This window comes from Clarias gariepinus, chromosome 16, assembly GCF_024256425.1.
Source record: "Clarias gariepinus isolate MV-2021 ecotype Netherlands chromosome 16, CGAR_prim_01v2, whole genome shotgun sequence".
Taxonomy (NCBI): domain Eukaryota; kingdom Metazoa; phylum Chordata; class Actinopteri; order Siluriformes; family Clariidae; genus Clarias; species Clarias gariepinus.
The window spans coordinates 20,390,432-20,414,480 of record NC_071115.1 but is presented as its reverse complement, the minus strand read 5'-3'; the positions used below and the strand labels follow the sequence as shown (position 1 = coordinate 20,414,480).

Genomic DNA, 24,049 nt, shown 5'->3' with positions numbered 1-24,049 from the left:
TTGCTTTATCTATTTTAGTACATACCCTTTCGGTGCGGATGATGCGCTCAGCTGATCGCACCACCCTCTGTAGAGCTCGTCCTGCATGGTGCTGTTCCCGAACCAGGTCGTGATGTTTCCCGTTAGGATGCTCTTTACGGTGCAGGAGTAGAAATTCCTGAGCACCTTGGAGGGCAGTCTAAAGTCTCTTAAGCGTTTGAGGTGGTAGAGACGCTGCCAGGCCTTTTTCACCACGGTGTTGATGTGACAGGACCATGACAGGTCCTGCGTGATGTGAACACCGAGGTATCGGAAGCTGTCCACTCTCTCCACTGGGCTCCTGTTGATGACGGGGGTCTGGTAGTTCCTCACCTGCTTTGTACTGAAGTCCACTATCAGCTCCTTTGTCTTGCTGACGTTCAGGAGGAGATTGTTCCTCTGGCACCAGTTCTCCAGATTTCCAACCCCCTCCAGGTAGGCCGTCTCATCGTTGTTTGTGATCAGGCCCACCACAACAGTGTCGTCAGCAAACTTGATAACGGTGGTGGAGTTGGTAGTGGCCACGCAGTCATAGGTGTACAGAGAGTACAGCAGGGGGCTCGGAACACAACCCTGGGGGGCTCCAGTGCTGAGAGTGAGGGAGGCTGAGACATGTCCGCCCATCCTTACTGCCTGTGGTCTGCCAGTCAGAAAATTGGAGATCCACTGACACTTTGATGAGCTGAGTCCCAGGTGCTCCAGCTTGGTGGTAAGTGTGGAGGGAATTATGGTATTAAATGCAGAGCTGTAGTCGATGAAGAGCATTTTCACATAATTCCCCCTCCGAGTGTCCAGATGAGTGAGAGATGTATGGAGGAGATGAGAGATTGCATCGTCCGTGGAACGTTAGTAAGTTTATATGGAATAATAACCCAGAATCGATTCACTTGTTTTCTCAAGCCAAAGGAGCATTGAGGCAGATTTTGTCCAACCTGCAGCTTTAACATTGGGCTGCTCAGATCAAACAAGATGATTTTTAAATGATTTAAGATGACTCCCTGTGGGTTTGTATGGAATCCTTTGCATGAGCACTAACAACTCTTCCATTCATTAATAATCTGATCTGACCAGCAGTTGAACATTTTTTTAACACCCTTTTGTCTTGGGAAGATGTCAGAAAACATCTCGCTCTTCCTAGGAATTTGACCTTGCAATCCCCAATAACATTCAACACTGATTTTTCCTGCTTCGTTAGCCAGTATTAGTCTTCAGGCCTGGACAGGAAAGGTGTTTTTAATTTAACCAGTTTATTTAGAGATACTGTTCTCAAATCTTTCACAACACTTATTGAGAATTCCCTTCTTGTCCCGGGGGCGTTGAGGGGTCAGGTTTCCTATCTGTACATCTCCATTTTATCAGAAACCTCTTCACCTTTAAACCGCCGGTTTGGGAAAAGGATATGGGCCAATCATTCATTGATGATAAATGACTCTCTATATGTGAGGAGGTTTTTCATAAATCAACTTTAATCACTGTGCATGAGCAAAACTTTTAATTCATATTCAGAACATTTTTCACCCCAGTATGCCATCGAAAGATTAACTCTTTCTTTTATGTTTTCTTTTACTGTTTTGCCCTTGGCATGATCACTCTTTTATATTAACAAAATATTGTCTGTGTTTAAATGTTTGCTGTGGCAGTCAATTGTAATATTGATCTGACTGCTTTTTTTTGGTGGTGTTAAAAATCAATTAAAATAATATTATAAGTAAAAACAGAAAAAGTTTAATATCTAAATTATGTAAGAAATCAATTGTTTATAGTTGTCCACAAGTTACATGTAACAGTAAATAGTAAAGACACTGATGGCACTGACACCTTACAATGGCTACAATCCCCAAGAGTCTATCATGATTTATGTCATGATTGTTCAAAAACACACTAACAACTGTCTATGTCTGCTGTTTTCTCTCACTTTCTTTTTTACCAGGCAAAGTCGTGTATCTGTCACATGTGTGGCGCACACCTGAACAGGCTGCATTCGTGCCTTTACTGTGTCTTTTTTGGCTGCTTCTCCAAGAAACACATCCACGAACATGCTAAAAACAAGCGGCATAATCTAGGTAAGAAACACAGTTGGCCAATAGAGAAGTGACATTGTGGGGGCATTTAGGGTAGTGGTTTCAATGTTTTAGAACATACTTTTTGAAAAACAAATCAAGGGAGGTGTTCCCTGTGAGAGCTTACTTTCTTTGTCCTCCACTTAAACCACTCTGTATATTTTGCTGTGTCTAAGGTGTAATGGTACCCTATCAGGATTGCATTTTAGCATTTGATAGACTGATTTGCCTAAAAACAATACACAATGTACCCATAACAATTCATGATCCCATTGTCTACATGGCATATTTCTCTTGATGGTACTCTAGTACTCTGTTATTTGGTCTCCCAAATATGAGCTATAAAAGCCTTTCTGCTTCAAAAAATAATTGGCTGTTGGCCAAATTACAAAGATTTATTTAGCCTCACTAAGAAGTGATTTTCTTATGGTCACACAGAAGTTTAGTCTCAGTCCTGTGAGTTCCCAGCACATTGTGTGCATATGGAAATGCTCTTACTTTTACTATTTAACGTAGCTATAGTTTTTACTGTTGATTTTTTTTTTTTTACCATGCAATTTCACTTTTAATTTTTTTGTTTAAGTGGTCTAGTTTAAGTACTGTACATCACTGTCCACTATCCACTTACTGTAGCTACCCTTTCTTAACAGCTTCTTGAGACTGGTGACCTCCAAGCCTTGATTTCATCACCACAATGAACAGAACACTGGTTATAGAGGGTGATAAAACATCTGTAAGAGCTTGTTGCCTACATTAAAGAATTATAGAATTAAAATCTATGCTGTCTCTTACTGATGAGTACTTAAGTGATAAGACTCCAGACCAGTTTGTTATTTATTTGGACCCCAAGGTACTTGCGAACCTGTACAAGTGAACAGATTTTTCTTTCACTCTGAATAGGTGTGCATGTATAGCTTTGGCCAAATGTTTTGAGAATGATGCAAATATTAATTTACACAAAGTGTCAGTGTTTTTAGATCTATTTGTCAGTTGTTACTATGGTATACTTGAGTATAAATCCAGGCATTTTATTTTAAGTGTCAAAGGCTTTTTTTTGACAATTACATTATGTTTATGCAAAAAGTCAATATTTGCAGTGTTGACCTTTCTTTTTCAATACCTCTGCAATTCTCCCTGGCATGCTGTCCATCAACTTCTGGGCCAAATGCTGACTTATGGCAGCTCATTCTTGCATAATCAATGCTTGGAGTTTATCAGTCTCTTCCTGATGTTTTTATCTGGAGGGAAGTGGCTTCTTTGCTGCCCTTCTTGACACCAGGCCATCCTCCAAAAGTCTTTGCCTCACTTTGTGTTTGGATGAACTCCTGCCTGCTACACTGCCTGAGCAAGCTCTGTGCTGGTGATACCCCGATTCCATAGCTGAATCAACTTGTGGAGAGGATCCTGGCGCTTGCTGGACTTTCGTGGGCGCCCTGAAGCCTTCTTCACAGCAATAGAGCCTCTCTTTTTTAAGTTATTGATAATCTGATAAATGGTTGATTTCGGTATAATCTTACTAGCAGGACTTGCCTGCGAATCCAATTTTGTGGACAAGTAACTATGGTTAATAGAGGAAAAATAATAATTTCAAGCACCACCCTCCTTTTAAAGCCAGACTGTTATTCTAACTCAATCAGCATGACGGAGTGATCTCCAGCCTTGTCCTCGTCAACACTCTCACCTGTGTTAACGAGAGAGTCAGCAGGAACTTTTGTGTCAGGGCTGAAATGCAGCAGAAATGTATTTTTTTGGGATTAAGTTCCTTTTCATGGCAAGATAAAGATAAACATTATAAGATAAACCAGCCTGAGCATGATATAAACTGAATGAGTATAAACTTACTAACTGGCTAAAAGGAATGAGTATTCCCAAAGACGTGGTTGATTTCTTCCTTTGAATTGAAGTAGAATTAAATAAATGGTTAATACTTTGCTAGCTGTCACATTCTATATTTTGATATAATTAATTATAAAAAATTATTAGATTATTAGATTTAATTTCTACTCTTTCTTTAGTACATCTTCAGTATACATTCACAGATATGTTAACACACAAGGCATCATCCACCCACACACACACACACACCTGCTGCCTCAGCCTTCATGTTTCTGCATCAGGAATCTATTAATAGGTTGTCAGGGCAACAGTGTATAGATTATATAAACTATTTGTTAAGAAATTTTAGTGTTCTGACTTAGCAGAAAAGTACAAATGAATTAAACACAACCTTCTTGTTTTTGATTAGTGTTATGAGTCGCATTAATGTATCTGACAAGACAGGTCAGTGTGTTTAGAAACGGTGAGTAAGTAATAATAATAGTGTTTTTTTTTTTTGCCTAAATTGCCTAAATCATAAATCAACATAATAACTATTGCCTATATCATAATAATTTAGTACGATTTTTACATTTACGGCAAGTTAAGGCATGCATTGGTTAAGGCAGTGGTTCTCAAACTGTGGGGCGCGCCCCACTAGTGGGGAATACAGGCATGACAGGTGGGGCGCAATAAACGGGAGGGAATTAGTGGAAAATAATAGGAACGTATCTATTCTAATTCATGCTTTTCTTTATTGATTTATTTAATCTTTATTTTCTTTATCAGACACTCGAAACTAAATAATGACACACAAAGAATTGGATCATTAATACAAGTAAATTAAAATAAATCCGAGAAAAAGTGGAACCACAGTGCAACAATTACGGTTTAACGTCGGCATGTTAATTCCAGAGGAACAATATATAAGGAAACATTCGGTATTATATATGTAATTTCATTTATTCCAATGTGTATGCTCATGTTTCTGTATTTTATCAGGCAGTACTAGTCTGGCATTTCTAGTTTCCAGTGTGGTAACGAAGTTGTTTTTTGCTCCTTCAGGCGCTGAACAGAAGGGAAGATCAATATCGTTCTACGCTTTTTGTTGCTGTGCGGCATTTTGCGATGATCCCTAAATCATTCGTTGCGCCGTAGAGAATAATAGTGTTTATGCTTTTAAACATGTATAATTTAAGGCGGATGTAGCTTAAAGACAATGTAGAGAGGAAATACAGTATATGTGAGTATCTTATTTGCGGGTTTATTTACGCAGCTATTGAATTCGAAGATGCGAATTTGAGACTAATTTTACCGCGGACACAAACAGGTGTTATGCGCTAAAATGCCCCCCTGCCACGGAATGCCCCCCTACATAATCTCTATCAATTATTATATTAGGACATGCATTCAAAGGTTTATTATTATCAAATATATTATTACTATTATAATTAACCCTAGTCACGTGACAGCCGTCGAGACGATTAATACAAATCCCCCAAAATGAGGAAGGATTTTTATTATAAAATAAGCAATATAAAAATATAAATTTGGTATATGAAAAAAATATATAATTTATATATTTTGCCCCCTATAAAACCTTTTTTTTTATATTGCTTACTTTATAATTAAATTAATTTGTTACAATTTGTAATTTGTAAACCATAAACCTATGAATTTAGGTGGGCAATCTGTGGCGGGGGGGGGGGGGGGGGGGGGGGGGGGCATTTTAGACCATAACACAGTAGCGTACTGTATATAGTGAGCATAATAACATCAATGGATACATTTGTTACATGGACCACAAATAAGCAGGTAATTCAGCACTATCAGCCTAATCAACTAAAAATCCAGCCGAAAGGAAAACATGATGAAGCCTATGTTGCGCTTGGATTCATGGTGGGGATGGTGGGGGCAGAGGAGAGACCCATGTGTGTTTTGTGTCTTAAACCGCTGGCAGCAGACAGCATGAGACAAAGTAGGAAGACACTTAGAGACAACACACCCCAGTCACCTTAATAAGCCACTTAACTTTTTTGAAAGAAAGCTCTAAATAAGTGATGAAGTAAGCCTGTTATAACAATTGCACGTGTATTTTATCTGTTTTGAACTTGGTGTTATTTGATCTTACTGGTTTAGAAATTGATATTTCAATAAATAGTAAACTTGTCCGTTTTCGTTATCATTTTGTTGACAAGTGGGGCTTGAAAATTCGCCCACCCCCTTAAGTGGGGAATGACAGAAAATGTTTGAGAACCACTGGGTTAAGGCAAGGTATGAAGATTATATTAATATGAAAAAAACGTGATTTCAGTAGGACATTAGATTACAATGTTACTATGTTACACTGAAGTATAAGCATTTTAAAAATGTCAAAGGTTTTTATTGACAATTATATTAAGTATATGCAAAGAGCACGTATTTGCGGTGTTGACCCTTCTTTTTTTATTCTTTGGCATGCTATCAATCAACATCTGGGTCACATCCTGAATGACAGCAGCCTATTCTTGCATAACCAGTGCTTGAAGTTTGTCAAAATGTGTGGGATTTTCTTTGTCCATCTGAGTTTTGAGGATTGACTACACATTTTTAATGAAATGAAGCTTTGGGGAGTTTCCAGGCCATGGACCCAAAATGTTGATGTTTTGTTCCCCTAGCCACTTAGTTATTACTATTGCCTTATGACAGGGTGCTCCATCTTGGTAGAAAAGGCATTGTTCATCAGCAAAAAAATTTTGGGTTGTTGGGAGAAGTTGCTCTTTGAGAATGTTTTGTGTAGCATTCTTTATTCATGGTTATGTGCTTAGGCAAAATTGTGAGTGAGTCATTCTGGAGAGAAGTGGCTTCTCATCCTTTTTAATGTTATTAACTTATCTCTAAGCATTTCACTGCATATCGTACTATGTATGACTGTGTATGTGGCAAATAAAATTTGAATTTTAATCAGTGTTCTATGTAAAGGCTTTACAATCACATTAATTATTCATCTGAGTACTTGTTTAGATTTTTTTCAACGGAGCAGCACATGTCATATAGTACAGTAACTTACCATAACCAAGACCCTTGTATTTCAGTTCAATAAAATTTTATTTGAAAACCGCTTTTAACACTTATCATTATCACAATCAGCCTTACAGAATCAAAATAAAATTATGGAAATGAGCATCAAATGTGTAAGAAAATTAGTATGAATCAAAATGTTTCACCTGCTTAACTTTAAGAAGTAATCGGTAAAAAGTTGCCACTATTTATTTTTTTAATCATCTTACTTAATAACGAAATGCTGCATACCTCAAATTACTTTTTGCTTTAAATTATTTAGGGGAAGTAGGCACAGTTTTATAGGACTCTTGCTACATGCGCATCCTGCTACTTTTCAGTTAAAAAATGTAAATTTATAATTATGTCTCATCTCTGCTATAGCTGTCGACTTGTTATATGGTGGAATATACTGCTTTGTTTGTCAAGACTACATATACGACAAAGACGTAGAACAGATTGCCAAAGAAGAACAGAGGAAAGCCTGGAAACTTCAAGGTTGGTGTTTAATTTATGGATTATTCTAGGTTATTATAAAAGCAAAGGGGACTAAATCGGAATGTTCAAAATATTTGGGCCATATAATACAGAAAGTGTATCACATTTTGTCAACGTATACATACACAAAGGTGGATGTGGATTTTAATGCATATGTGTTTACTATCTCCAGGTGTAGGGGAAAAGTATTCAACTTGGGAACCCACAAAGCGCGAACTGGAGCTGCTATGCCATAATCCAAAGCGAAGGAAAATTACTTCCAACTGCACTATAGGTAATGACAATCCTGTTTCTCCATGCTGAATTTGCCTTCTTATTTATCAGTGTTTGAATGGTAAGATCCCTGCAAAGGGAGTTTCTTTGGAATAAAAGACTTGGACAGTATTGTTATAGCAGTGCATGTGATGAATCTGTTTAACAACAACGCAATGTCACATTAATGCAAAAAAAAAAGGCTAATGCAAGTGTCATTAAAGAGGTTCCTTATTAAAGAAGTTTGCAGACAGAGAAGTGTTTGTGTGTACGTGCACATCCGCATGTATGAACATTGTCCTACACACTAGACATCACTGAATATCGTAACCCCCTTCTCTTTTCCAATAAAAAAAATTTTTTTTTTTGGGCTGTGGAACGAATCATCAGATTTTTCATTATTCCTTATGAGGAAATTAAATCTTTGATATACAATTGCTTTGATGTACAAGCATGTTTCCGGTTTTACTGTATATCACTTGTTTGTCCTGAGCCAATAAAGCTGTATTCAACACTTAATTTTGAAAAGTAGTTGCAGTGCAGACATACAGTACAGTGCAGCTCAGCTACCTAACGGGGCAGCCAATGAAAATGTACTATTTCCTGTGGAACCATTTATCTTTTCAACGCTTTTAAATTTATATGAATCTTCTTTGAAAAGTTCAAAGCATCATTACATTGTGCTACAGTAGCCCTGCACATGCACTTACAAGGCTACAGCACTGAACATATGCCAATTCAGTTATGTCTCACTTATGGAAACTGAGTTTTGAATTTTAGTTCTGCTCACAGAATTGTAGAAAAAAACTCTCACTCAAAAAATACACTCTTTTATGTTGGGGAATAATTTTTTCACCAACATTTCAGTCAACTAACAATCAGAGCACAAAAACAATTAGGCACATAACATTCCTGGTTACTGGTTTCACTTGGATCACAATGCTCACTGAACCCAGTGTCCTATACCGACAAATACAGTACAAATACTCATAACCATGAACCCCTAGTTAGCTGGAATAATGGAGTTTGTTAGGCTTCCAAAACAGTGTTTCATTCCAAATACTGGTTAGTACTTTGCAGATAGAACATCATAGAACCAAATTAGAGAGTAACTTTTAAGACTTAAGATTCACTGCCATTTCTCACTGAATAGGTGACTAACTGAGTAAAAACCATACGACTATCAAAGTCCTGCCTTTGTACTCTAGTATTGACTATAAACGACTCTTAACATTAAACGAGACAAAACTGAATTCTTGATACCAATCATAAAACAGAATATGGGTCACCAGAATATGGGACAGCCAATGCTGTCACTTGCTCTTTGAAACACTTTTTTTTTAATTGCTTGTGTGAAATCAATGTTAATTTTTATAGTAAAAATATGGTTATTTCACTTGATCTGTATTAATGAATTAGTCTTTGCCTGTTGTTGGTTCTTTTTGATTATTGATTCAACTGTTTAACATATTTTTTCAGGTTTACGGGGCTTGATCAACTTGGGCAACACATGCTTCATGAACTGCATCGTGCAGGCACTTACACACACACCATTGCTGCGTGACTTCTTCCTGTCAGACCGTCACAAGTGTGAAATGCAGTCCAACTCTTGTCTAGTGTGCGAGATGTCTCAGCTCTTTCAAGAGGTGAGCCTAATGGGTATAAGAGCTACGGTATGCTGCCTATGACTGGTATGACTTCCTTAATGTTGGTTGATGGTTCACAAGGTAACACCAAGTGATATGCAATACACTGTGTGGGTATGTGATTTATTTTTTATATAAAATATATATGTGCATAGGTCACATATGTATGTATGTATGTATATGTGTATGTGTATATGTATATATATGTGTGTATGTATATATATGTATGTATGATCATAGCAGGTCTCAGTATAAGGCAAATACAACATATACATGTTTGTATATTTCTGGTATACAGAGGAATTCATGTCCAACTTAGCCTTAGCACTTTGTTCTGATGCAGCTTAGTGAACCTCAGTTATGCTTCCATGTTCCATAGCGCTTTTAACAATTGTCATTGTTGCAAAGCAACTTTACACAATCAAAAGATTTTTTTGGAATTATGGAAGTTTGTATGAAATGTGAATGTGTATGAATCAGAATGATTAGATTGTCCCTGATGAGCAAGCCCAGGGCGACAGTGGCAACAAAAAACTTGATGGCAATAGTAAGTAGACTCAACAGGAACCCATCCTCATTTGCGTGGTAACAGATAACATGGATTGATCTGCAGTCATACTGTGATTTAGGCGGCTGGCAATTCAATCTAACAGTTGATGTCTTTAAGTTTAAAATGGAGTCCAGTTTGTTATTAGAAGCTCAGACAGAATGTTGGAAATTCCATCATTTTTTAAGAAATAAAGATCAGTCGACCTGAAGAATCTCAAGAACAGGTTAGAGCCCACATAAATGCATCTTAGAGTTAGCACCAAACATATTTCAACATTCACTGTTGAGCGGAGACTGCATGAGTCAGGTTTTCGTGGTCAAATTGTGGCATTGAAACCATTCCTTTGGGAGAACACCAAGCAGAAAATACTTGCTTTGGCCATGAAACTAGAAAAGAATATTAGATAAGTGGAAAATTGTCCTTTGATCTAATGAGTCCAAAGTTTAGATTTTTGGTTCTAACCACCACGTTTTTGTGAGACAGGCAGTACCTGAAGTGAACAGGCAGTTCCTGAATGTGTGGAACAATGACCCAAAGCACACAGCCAGGAAAACCAAGGAGTGGCTCCGTAAGAAGCATATAGACTATTTAAAAACAAAATAACAGGTTTTTGAGGGTCAGAAAGCTGGCTGATAAGCAAGTGATTAAATACTTATTTGACACAGTAATTCACAAATTGTTAAAAAAAATCATACAATGTGATTTCCGGATTTTTCTTTTTAGATTCTGTCTTTCACAGTGGAAATGCACCTACAGTATGCTGAAAATTGTAGACACTCACTATATGTAAACCAGATGAGATGATCTGTATTATCATTTGTTTTCCGACAGGACAATAACCCCAACACACAGTACATACAGGTTATGTAAGATGTATTTGTCCTAAAAGGAGAGTAATGAAGTGCTGCATTTAAATAACCTGGCCTCATCAATCATCCGATCTAAATCCAGTTGAGATGGGTTGAGAGTTTGACTGGAGAGTAAGGGAAAAGCAGCCAACATGTTAGGGCTGCACAATTATATATATTGTAGCGTTTTTCACCGCTAAGAAGGAAGCTTCCTCGCTGCCCAATGCAAATGGCTGGGAGTAATTTATTCAGCAACGGCACGAAATAGCATAAACAGCACATTTAACAGTCACACACAATCAATAACACACACATCTAACACACACACAACCTGGCCGAAACCACCAACCCAAACACCCTTCCCCAACAGGGTGAACACACAACAACCCCTCCCGCAAAGCATGATGGTTGCCAGTCGAACCCCGCCCACGCCACAATATATATATATAAAATAAAATCTCAATTCATGCATATACATGATCTAATTTCAAAATGACTGTTTTATTTGCATGCATTTCCCTGTATTTGGATCACACTGCATTCACGTGTTCTCTTATTTATTTGGCCACAATTTTAGAATGCTATACACTATTAATTCACCTATCAGGCCAGAGATTAGCAAATGAACTCAATCACCACTTCTCACTTTCTGATTCATGGCATTCTAAAACTGTCACAACAGGTTTTTTTTTTCGAAGTGCCGGTACCAAATCGATACTTTTAAAATGGTACCGGTGCCAAAAACGGTGCCTGAACCGATACTTTACAAATGCCCCAAAATGATGGTGGATGACTCAAGAATACATTTTTATTGAACAAAAAATTAAAAAAAATTCTCTTTAGTCAAATTAGCCTTCTTTGCAATGGTAAATGGGGTCACTGTTGTAGTACTACTAGTACTAGCTGGAAAGCCATAACTATAAACAGAATCCATGTTACTGTACATTAGTATTTTACAAATCATGTGTGTTGATGAATCTGATGCTTGTTACAACTGCGTCATTCAATTCGCAGAAGCTACAGAGAAATATACCAGAAATATGTGAAGAAAAGTCTTAAGTTTAGACACCAAACTGTGGGTGCGTCTTAAATCAACTGCTATTATTTCTTTGTATTAATATTACAAAGAAGTTAGTCAGAGAGTTCAGCCATACAGAAAACAGACAGACATGTACGTTGGCTTCAACCTGTAATAATGTCACTGATTACATCAAACACACACACATTTTGCACACTAATGCACCCACAATTTAAAGTAACATGGTTTATATTTTCATCTAAAAAAAATCGGCAACAGCCTTATGACTTATTGGTCGTTGTTTTAGCCGGTGCACATTGAAGTGCAACCACAGTCTGCATAGAAGTTAATGGTACAGTATAGCAACATGTTTAGAGTACAGCAACATAACATCCTTACATCAAAAGAAAAATCTTAAGTGATATTTTTAAGTCTCATTGTCAGGTGGAAAAATGACTTTTGCCTAGATTTGTTTCTTTGTCACTGTTCCTAGAACTGTAAGTTTTGCCCCCTAAAAATATGAATCTGTTAAAAAAAATATACTGCCAGATACTGTCCAGTATCGTTGATATGGGCAATGTTGTGCCTATACTATGACTTACTTTCTTGCTGTAGTGGTTTGGTTATGTCTGAATAAATCTATGAGAAACATGAACTTAAATAAAAGCAATGTCCTTTATAAAATAAAGTCCTTGCGGTAACGGATTGCTGAAGCCAGCAGTGTTATTTATTTCATGTCGGAAAATGACCTCTAATGGTCGCTGTCCCTCTTAAGTTCTATTCAGGCCACCGTGCTCCCCATATCCCATTCCGGCTGCTGCACCTGGTGTGGACACATGCACGTCACCTGGCTGGCTATGAGCAGCAGGATGCACATGAATTCCTCATTGCTGCCCTGGATGTGCTGCACCGCCACTGCAAAGGTGACACCATCTCACTCCCAAGACCCTTGCCTTTCATGCCCACATCTCACACATGCACCCAAACACACAGTTAGGATCTTACGGAAGCACAGTAAAGCTAGGATTGTTGACTTCAGGTAGCAAATTTTAGCAGAGTTTAAAAAAGTTTTTTTTTGTTTGTTTACACATAATGATAATGTTACCCATATTCAGACTTGTACAATCAGACAAATGCTGCTTGACTTTCAGGTGAGTGAGCAAAACCTTGAATGCATTTCCTATTTCTGAGGTGGAGTGTTAGAAAATAATAATAAAAAAGGTTCTATTTGCAACTTTCTTTATCTCAATTTCTGTCTTTCTCTACCTCCCTATCTCTCTCTCTCTCTCTCTCTCAGATGATGACAATGGAAAGAAAGCTAACAACCCAAATCACTGTAACTGCATCATTGACCAAATTTTCACTGGTGGACTACAGTCAGATGTAACATGTCAAGTTTGCCAGTAAGGCCAAGTGTTTTTGTGTGTGTGTGCATGCGTACGTGCATGTGAGTGAGAGAGAGAGAATACTTATGCATGTATTCAAGATGGACCCAAATAGTTATACGTTGTAAACCTTAGACTATACCCACTTAATACTATGCCTACATTTTACTATAGATAAGGAATTCCCTCTACCTTGCCTGTTCTCTAATTCATATTTTTGTGAATTTATTAATATTGGTCAAATGGTTGCTTATTGTTATTTTAAACAGCCTTTGTTTACTTTTAATCAGTGTATATATATATATATATATATATATATATATATATATATATATATATATAATAATTATTATTTTTTTTTTTTAAGCAGTGAACATTTGTTTGTGTTAAATCATACTAATCCTAGCATTTTTTTTTTTTTTGCTTTTGCAAAGGCCTTGAGGTCATTATCCTTTTTGGTTAAACAGCATTCTTATTTTTTTTTTCACCTTATAAAATATAAACAATACATCAATGTGAATCTGTACCTTACTTTTGGTTCCATTAACTGAAAAGATGCATTGAAACCTTAGAGTTCCATAAGCACAGTGTTCTGTGTGCAGTGTCAACAGGATTAAAAAGAGCAAATTCACTGTTGCTTTTGACCAACATAAGAATTCTTGTGGACCAGTTTCAAGGTTGGGGAAATAAACTCTGTTTATAGATCTCGTGTTCATAAGCAATTTCTTCCTAAATTGTGCAGTATTACTATATTTTAGTAGGGTTCACCATAATCATAATATAATTGCAGAGGAAAACTAATATATTTTTATATGTATAAACACACATTCCATTAATGCTTCCTTCTGGTCTATTTCAGTGGTGTTTCAACTACGATAGACCCGTTCTGGGACATTAGTTTGGACCTGCCCGGCTCATCCACACCATTCTGGCCTCTGAGTCCGGGAGGTGACAGTGCTGTGGTTAATGGAGAGGGTCACATGACTGGCTCTACCACACTCACAGACTGTCTGCGTCGGTATGTTAACATTTACTCCATTTCATTTAATGCAGCCAGTTCTTTATTCTTTGAGTTTTTGGTGAACCTATGTATAGCACATACTGTAGATGCTTTAAACAGAGATTAATTTAGCTACCGAGTAAGTCGGGTGACATAAATATACAAGGATCACAAAAAAGTAATATTTATTTACCAGGCATTTTATTATGAACATCTGTATACCTACTCGCTGATGAGCTATCTAATGCCCTTTTCTATTCAGCTAGTCATGTGGCAGCAGAATGCACAAAATTATGCATGTGGGCCTAAAGCTTCAGTTAATGTTCGCACATCAGTTAACCATAAGAATTCTTTTAAAGGTGTAACTTATTCATAATGAAGCTTTTAAATTATTACATTTTTACCCATTAGAATTGTAATAAAGAGCTTTGTTTTAAATGACTGATACCCTATAAAGAAATGTATTTCTTGATAACTTAGTATGTAATCATGTTTAGCTAAAAATATATATTAAGGCTAGAATATCATCCTGTACAATTTATGGTTAATACAGATTTAATATCTCTAAATATGCATACTGCACAAATGGGGGATGTACACTCTAAAAGGAAAGTTTCCTCAATAAGCCACAGCCATCATTCAGGGCGTTTCAATACGTTATGACTTTGATGTACGTTTTTTTTTTTTTTTATCTGCCCACTAGGTGGTAGCAGTGCACACTTAATAATGTTACATTAATCCTATGCCTTAAGAGGGTTTTTTTTGTTGTTGTTGTTGTCATATGTAAATTTAAAAAAATTAATCTAATTCATTCATTAAACCTCAAGGCCATTTTAAATAGAATTACAAATACAAAATACTAACAGTCAAATACAAAACACTAATGATTAAATAATAATGAATTATGAGTATACTGTAGAAATTTACAGGTTGAATGTTCTTTGTCTTATTTTGTGATTTTAAGTAAATTATGGTGTGACTATAGCTGCCTCAACATCAGCAGATCAATTCAGGATCAGCTTGAGTCCCTGCATCAGCACATTAGGCTACACAGGAGGCTAGTATTTTTATGGCCACACAAATCTTTAGTTCCTTTGAATTCTTGTCGCATTGTGTGTGTGACAATGCACTGAATTTTACTATAACCATAGCTTTAATTTATACGGTCATTCTTTTATGATGCAGCTTAATCAAGCTTAAGTTATCTAAGATCAGAAGATATCCCAGTAATATCAGTAATTTTCTTAGTTCTTTTTCTTTTCTTCCTAAAATAGTGACTTTTGGCAGGGAGACAGGTAGTTTATAAAGCTCAAAATGAACCCATGTATCTACACATCTATACTCTTGCATGGAATGAATGCAGTGTATAAATGTCTTACTTACATTTCTCTTGATGTCTGCAGTTTTACTCGACCAGAGCATCTAGGAAGCAGTGCCAAAATTAAATGTGGAGGTTGTCATAGCTATCAGGAGTCCACAAAACAGCTGACTATGAAAAAGCTTCCTATTGTTGCATGTTTTCATCTGAAGGTAAGTTTGATCAGTCATGAATATTAACAGTAGTAAAATATCTTTACAGTATATAAGCGCATTTGCGCATTTTTACACAATAAGAATGTAAAAACTTTTGTAATTAAAAGTATTGGCTTAAGAAGAACACAAATTGTAGCTTTTTATGTTGGTTATTTTTCTTTTTGGGTAATATTAACATTATTACCTTCTGTGCTAATAGTTTTCAGCCAAACTATTTTGACTAGTTTTGCTAAAATTATTTGCTTTTTGCTGCATCATCTTGTGATGCTGAAAAGATGTCACTTACTGAAAAATAACATGACAGATATATATAAATCTACAAAAGTGGAACAAGCAACAAAGATGAATTCATACTGAATCAAAACATAACGGAAAAGAATAGTGAATTTATTATTTAATTCCCTTATGTATCGCTTATTTCTTTCTTTTAGTATAAAAAGGAATAATTCTAAAAAGGTTCTGGGTTACATTTATTTTGCCTCAACACTTCATGTCTTCTGTTCTTTCTCACTCCCACACCCTTCTGCTCTTCTTTCTGTTCTCTAATCTGTTCATCTCTCCTGTACCAGCGTTTTGAGCATTCAGCCAAGTTGCGCAGAAAGATCACTACATATGTATCGTTCCCCTTAGAGCTGGACATGACACCTTTCATGGCCTCCAGGTGAGCTACATCACCATTCCTGCACATCTACAGTACTACTGTTATGAGTTCTTAGTTATGTTAATTGGTATTGTGTATATATATATATATATATATATATATATATATATATATATATATATATAATATATATTAAATTTAATATATAATTTATATATTTATAATACGATACCACTTGGGTTTAACTAAGCAAATAATTAAGAGTCATCTGTTACATAATTGATTAATATAGTTAGGCTGGCATCAAGTTATTTAACCATAATTGATGGAGAAAATAGCATCTTAAATTCCCTGCCAGACATATCCACATACTGTATGTAAATTGTAGTATCAGTTTCCTGTACTTAGCTTATAGGAGTGTGGTCTTCATCTGCTCTACCGGATCTGCTTCTAGCGCCCACCTTTATTACTAACTCCCCTGCCCCTACTATATGCTTTTATGTGCATGCATTTTTGTGTGTCAATTAAGCAATATCGCACAAGAGTGAGAGTTGTTTTGCTTGATATCGGCCTTACATTTTGCCATTTGGCAGACGCTCTTACAGCACAATAGCATTCAATCTTGTGTAATTATAGTGCTTAATAGAGTGTACTATTGCTTTTTATATACCAGTCCCACAAACACCATGTATTATTAAAAGATTATGATTTGGACTGGTACAGTTACTGTCTGTTATCACAGCTCATGGAAAGCCTCTTATCCAGTCAGATTACTCAATCAGAAATAACTGTTAACCACACATTTGTGTGGGATATACGAGTCAATGGAATCTCAAGATATTTCTTAGATAAGTCCAATGCATTAAGTTTGTCCTGACCATAATTATTTTTCAGTAGGTATAAAATGTTCTATTTGTGGAGATGTGAAAGAACGTTGGTTTCGGGAGGCTAGGGCCTCCAAATGTTAAGATGTGGGTTTGGTGAAAAATTGTGGGATAAAACGGAGAGGGGATAGAAGGAAAGTGGAGACGAGGAGGGTGAATTTGTTCCCAGTCATTCCTCATCCAGCTGTATCACTTTACCAAGCAAAGCTAGTTGGTGGCACCGTACCCATTCTGCCATAGTGGAAGTATGGTAATGAATTGCTCTAATACCTGAATGATCACCTTAAAGTTGTGCTTCACAGCTAACAGCCCCTTGCAATAGCCATCTTGGAGCAATTGGAAAATGAAAACAGGTGGCCATGTTTGCTCACAGAGAGCATGCGAAAGTACTGTCCATGCTGGTCTCATGTGTGTTTCTATCCAGGTTGTGGATACCCCAGAATGTTGGTAGCGGGAAATTTTTGGGCATCAAATTGAGTTTTACTGGTCAGGACCACACATTAGGATATAGGCCAGCTGCATGTGTTGGCAAATCACTTTTAAAATGCGAAAACTCTGATATTTGTTAAAAAATAAATTTTAAAAAGCTGCCAAATTATAAGATAAAATAATCTTTCTTTATCCTGAGGGAAATTGCAGTTCTGCAGCAGCTCAAACAAAAGCACAGACTAAAACTAACAAGTTCTTAGGAAAAGGAGAAAAAAAGAGCAGCCATACAAAGTGACTGATGTCTGCCTTTATTTAGAAACGCTTTATTTAGTTTTTATTTGTCATTCCTTGACATCATGTTCCATGTGCTGCATATTGCAGATCTGCTTCAAGGTTTGATGTGTTGTGCATTCAGTGGTGCTGATGCTCTTCAGCATACCTCGGTAGTTTTGAGGAGATGTTATTTGAGTTACTGAGAAAAATCTAGTAAGAATGGGCTAAAAAGGAGAACACATCCAGTGAGCAGCTGATTCTTTGAACATGTCGTTAGAGATGTTTATGTGTGAAAATCTCAGCAAATCAGCAGTTATAGAAACTGGCCATCTGGCAACAACCATGCCAGGTTCAAAGTCTTTTCTTCCCCATTCTAATTCTTGGTTTGGCCTTCAGCTGATCGTCTTGCCCATGTCTGCATGCCTAAATGCATTGGGTTGATTAAATAATAAGATTTTAAATTTCATGTAACTTCTATTTTCGCACTGTAGCCTCAGTGTTCATAGGGGCAGGGTTCTTATGTTCTCTACCCCTTTTTTGTGTGACCGCTTAGTGTTTCGTTATTGAGAAGATTATGGTTAAACTAACAGTATGACTACTAACAGAGGTTTTATTTATTTATTTTCATTTTGGCAGTAAAGACACCAGAGTAAATGGCCAGTACCAACAATCTGTGGATCTGTTAAACAAAGACAATAAGTAAGTAACAGCTTTCATCATTGCTTATATTTATATTCACCTATCTACTGAGGTGCTTCTAGCGCCCACCTTTATTGCTAATTCCCCTGTCTTTACTATATGCTTTTATGTGCATGCATTTTTGTGTGTCAATTAAGCAATATCACACAAGAGTGAGGGTTGTTGTGCTGGATATCGGCCACTTACATTTTGGAATTTGGCAGACGCTCTTATCCAGAGCATCTTATAGCACAACAGCATTCATTCTTGTGAGATTAGTACTTAATTAATGCACAAGTAGGAGTGTACTATTGCTATATTTATATAACAGTCCCACAAACACCATGTACACTCAACAAAAATATAAACGCAACACCTTTGTTTCTGCTCCGATTTTTCATGAGATGGACTTAAAGATCTAAAATTCATTCCAGATACACAATATTACCATTTCTCTCAAACATTGTTTACAAATCAGTCTAAATGTGTGATAGTGAGCACTTCTGCTTTGCTGAGATAATCCATCCCACCTCACAGGTGTGCCACATCAAGATGCTGATCTGACATCATGAGTAGTGCACAGGTGTACCTTATACTGCCCACAATAAAAGGCCACCCTGGAATGTGCAGTTTTTTGCTTTATTGGGGGTCTGGGGACTCAGAACCGGTCAGTATCTGGTGTGACCACCATTTGCCTCATACAGTGCAACACATCTTCTTCGCATAGAGTTTATCCGATTGTCAATTGTGGCCTGTGGAATGTTGGTCCACTCCTCTTCAATGGCTGTGCGAAGTTGTTGGATATTAGTGGGAACTGGTACACGCTGTCGTATAGGCCGGTAAAGCACATCCCAAACATGCTTAACGGGTGACATGTCCGGTGAGTATGCTGGCCATGCAAGAACTGGGACATTTTCAGCTTCCAAGAACTGTGTACAGATCCTTGCAACATGCATCCCATGCATCCTTGTGCATTATCTTGCTGAAACATGAGGTGATGTTCATGGATGTATGGCACAACAATGGGCCTCAGGATCTCATCACGGTATCTCTGTGCATTCAAAATGCCATCAATAAAACATACCTGTGTTCTTCGTCCATAACAGATGCCTGCCCATACCATAACCCCACCACCACCATGGGCCACTCGATCCACAACATTGACATAAGCAAAGCGCTCACCCACACGACGCCACACACGCTGTCTGCCATCTGCCATCTGGATTCATCCGTGAAGAGAACACCTCTCCAACGTGCCAGTCGCCATCGAATGTAAGCATTTGCCCACTCAAGTCTGTTACGGCGACGAGCTGGAGTCAGGTCAAGACTCCGATAAGGGCGACGAGCATGCAGTTGAGCTTCCCTGAGACGGTTTCTGACAGTTTGTGCAGAAATTGTTTGGTTCTGCAAACCAATTGTTTCAGCAGCTGTCTGAGTGGCTGGTCTCAGATGATCTTGGAGGTGAACCTGCTGGATGTGGAGGTCCTGGGCTGGTGTGGTTACACGTGGTCTGCGGTTGTGAGGCCGGTTGGATGTACTGCCATATTCTCTGAAACACCTTTGGAGATGGCTTATGGTGGAGAAATGAACCTTCAATGCACGAGCAACAGATCTGGTTGACATTCCTGCTGTCAGCATGCCAATTGCACGCTCCCTCAATGCTTGTGGCATGTGTGGCATTTTGCTGTGGGACAAAACTGCACATTCCAGGGTGGCCTTTTATTGTGGGCAGTATAAGGTACACCTGTGCACTACTCATGATGTCAGATCAGCATCTTGATGTGGCACACCTGTGAGGTGGGATGGATTATCTCAGCAAAGCAGAAGTGCTCACTATCACACATTTAGACTGATTTGTGAACAATGTTTGAGAGAAATGGTAATATTGTGTATCTGGAATGAATTTTAGATCTTTAAGTCATGAAAAATCGGAGCAGAAACAAAGGTGTTGCGTTTATATTTTTGTTGAGTGTATTATTAAAAGATTATTAAAAAAAAAAGATTATTTTGTTTGTTTAATTAACCAGTTAATTTGCTCTCCCAACAATTAACCGCGACTGGTAGAAGTCTGATAGTTACTGTCTGTTATCGTGGAAAGCCTCTCATCCAGTTAGATTACTCAGAAAAAACTGTTGTATAATGTGTGTTAAAACATTTGTTTGTATTTTTTCTTAGATACTCCCTGTTTGCTGTAGTAAATCACCAGGGCACATTAGAAAGTGGTCACTATACCAGTTTCATCCGTCAGCACAAGGACCAATGGTTTAAATGTGACGATGCCATCATCACCAAGGCCAGCATTAAGGATGTGCTGGACAGTGAAGGGTGTGTGTTAAGATCGAAATAAAACTTAATGTACACTATACAGCCATCATCCACTTTAATAGGAAAACACCACATTTATGCTTATTTACACATTTTTCCAATCATTTCCAATCAGCCAATGTGGCAGCAGCACAGTCCATAAAATTATGCAACTACTATACATATCAAGAGTTTCAGTTAATGTTCACATCAAACAAAATGTGATTTGTGGCTTTAATTGAGACATGATTGTTAATTTGTGAAATTTCAGTATGCCAATTTCCTGAAAATTTCACACACAGAAGAGTTTACACATAATGGTGGGAAAAAAAACATTAAGTAACGGTTATGATGGTGGAAAGCACCTTGTTAATAAGTGAAGTCAGATGGAAATGATAAGATTATTTTTAGCTGCCCATAAGGATGTAGTAACTCATATAATCACTCTTTAAAATTGCAGTAAGCAGAAACGCATTGAAGCATTTACAGAACTTCGAACCTTAGGGCAGTTGGAAACACATTTTGTTCTACCCCAACAGCCAAGAACAGAAATCTAAGGCCATCATGGGCACAGACTTACCCAATTTGGATGACCAAGATGTTTACTTTTTGTTTGCTTTCACACCATTCTGTGTAAGCTCCAGAGAATATTGTGCATAGATCCCAGATCACTGGTGTCTGAAATACTCAAACCAGCCCATCTTGCACGAACCACCATGCCTCAGTTAAATTCAGTGATTATTCAGTGTGATATTTGATATGAATAATAACTTGGCCTGTACGTTCATGGTTTTATTCATTGTGCTGAAATGCAGCCTGATCGGCTGATTGAATAATAATTGCATAAATTTGCAGGTGGACAGGTTTTCCAGAAGAAAAAAAAAATCCGGGGGGACTGACTTTTGAAAATCAAATTAAGTTTTACTGGTCAGGATCACACATTGGGATAAAGGCAAGCTCCATGTGTTGGCAAACCACTCTTAAATTATAAAAATAAATATTTATAAAGATAGCTGCTAAATTTCAAGATAAAATAATATATGATAAATCTTTCTTTATCCTGTGGGAAATTGCAGTTCTGCAGCAGCTCAGACAAAAGCACAGACTAAAACTAATGCAAGTTCTTAGGAAAAAGAAATAAGCAGCCGTACAAAGTGACTGATGTCTGCCTTTATTTAGAAATGTTCTCTGCAGAGTTTCTATTTGTTATTCACTGACACCATGTTCCATGTGCTGCATATTATAATGAGTGAGTATAGTAGGCAATCACATATTAAATAAGCATTATGGCATTAGTGATAGCTCATTGATGCTAGTTAAAGAATGGAAAATGTGATGGAGTGTTCTATTTGTTTTAGTTACTTTATAATCTACATACATAACATATAAAAAAAGGGAATATGTTGCATATTTTGTGCAGTGGGGTTTAGAATTGTTATTTTGTTTTTATTATTGTTATTTTAATAGCTATATAAATGTAGCCTTTTAAATAGCCAGCTGGTCCATGACAGGACACAGGTTGATTTGTGGTGAACCCCAACCCCAAGGTTTTTGAGACAACGTGCTGCTGGCAGTTCTTGCATTGTCAACATGTTTTTATAACTAAATTAAGTTTGTAATCTTGGTCGATTTTGTGTTCTCAGGCTCGGTCACTTAAAAAAAAAAATAAATAAATAAATAAAAGATTAACATTTTATGCAACAGGTCCTGTAACCATGTATGACAAAACAGTATGACAACTGCCTTGAAAGCAGATGATCCCCATTTAGGTCTTCAGGAACTTGGCCGTTGTGTAATGTTCAGTAAAATATACAATGTCTATGACTAATTTACTGAGAATGTTCAGCTGTTGGCAATTATTTGTTTGATAAATCTGACCAACATTTCGGTCTTGGTGTAATAATTGTAACAAGGTCGCTTTTCTTAAAGCTAAGATGGAGAAATTTGTAGTCCCATTATGATATGCAAGACTATTCACACTTAAATCCATTTGCACGCCCTCAACAGGTACCTGTGAATTAACTCAAGGGACATTAGTCCATGCCCAGATCTGGGGCATTGCACACACAAACATACAACTGCAATTTAAGCAGAGAAGTGACCACTTTGACTGTGGTTATTGGGGATCAGAAAACTATGGAGCTTTCTTACTATTTTACCAGTGTCTTGAGTGCTTTTCCCCTCTCCTGTTGTTTAGCAGTAACACCCAGCTTCATTATCAGCTTAAATATGTTTGTACACATATGGCATACATTATTGTTTGCACAAAAACCAAACCAAGCCATTCCAAATTTTGATTGAAATATATGACTGTGGAAGTAGATTTTTGACATACTGTAATGGTAATTAAGAACAGTCTTTTTACGTAAGAGCCTGCAACAATTTTGTGATTCATTTATTAAAGAGCACACTCCAGACTGTGATAACAGGCAAACCAAAGCATTTAATATTCTTTGTAAAATGTTCCAAATATTTTTTTGTAAAAAATTTAATTTATGATGAATAAATAAATTAGTTCAAGTTTTATTTAGCATTTTGGTGACAATGTTGTATTAAGTTTCTTTTCTTTCCAATACAGGTATTTGTTATTCTACCATAAGCAGTTTCTTGAATATGAGTAGCTTTAAGACTCCGATCTGCTGACAGTGGAATGCTTCATTTATCCAGTGAGAGTGGCTGAGACGAAGATTTCACTTGTAGAAGGGGACACAATTTACCACAAATCTACCTGAAACTGTGACTACCCATCGCTTCCTTCCCACATAGGGGCCAAAACAAAACCGAAGACGAAAAACTTAACAAATCATGCAACACATTTAAACCAGCACTGAGCTAATCATTACTTGATGTGAGAAAAGTGGAGGATAGGAAGAAGTGCATGACTGCCTCACTTTCTGCCTCTCCTGATAATTTCTCCACTGCTGAATTAAAGGAGAGGGCTGCAATGAACTAATCTTTGAAACAGAAGTAGTGGGCACATCTCAATTTTATATATATATATATAATATATATATATATATATATATATATATATTTTTTTTTTTTTTTTTTTTTGTTTGGTTGGTTGGTTTTCTCCATTTCTTTTTTTCTGCCTTTTCTTCCCCATGTTGCTCTCATTCAAACTGACCAAGCATTCAAGCCTGCTGGGGTGAGTCGTTGTCTGTTTTTCATATGCATATGAACTCAATAAAATGTGTAAAAAAAAAAAAAAAAGATTA

General features: G+C 37.0%; 1 protein-coding gene across 1 annotated transcript in view; it reads left to right on the top strand.

Moving 5' to 3' along the window:
* Nucleotides 1-23,811, top strand: part of LOC128544574 (ubiquitin carboxyl-terminal hydrolase 22-like) — a 34,584-nt gene extending 10,773 nt beyond the window's left edge. Inside the window, exons 2-13 of the mRNA XM_053514784.1 lie at nt 1,949-2,081; nt 7,317-7,430; nt 7,603-7,704; nt 9,162-9,328; nt 12,520-12,667; nt 13,042-13,147; nt 13,989-14,147; nt 15,533-15,659; nt 16,232-16,323; nt 18,486-18,548; nt 20,703-20,852; nt 23,410-23,811. Of these exons, the coding sequence (XP_053370759.1) occupies nt 1,949-2,081; nt 7,317-7,430; nt 7,603-7,704; nt 9,162-9,328; nt 12,520-12,667; nt 13,042-13,147; nt 13,989-14,147; nt 15,533-15,659; nt 16,232-16,323; nt 18,486-18,548; nt 20,703-20,852; nt 23,410-23,452 (1,404 nt within the window). The 3' untranslated portion in view covers nt 23,453-23,811. The remainder of the gene's footprint in view (nt 1-1,948; nt 2,082-7,316; nt 7,431-7,602; nt 7,705-9,161; nt 9,329-12,519; nt 12,668-13,041; nt 13,148-13,988; nt 14,148-15,532; nt 15,660-16,231; nt 16,324-18,485; nt 18,549-20,702; nt 20,853-23,409) is intronic.
* The last annotated feature ends 238 nt before the right edge of the window (nt 23,812-24,049 follow it).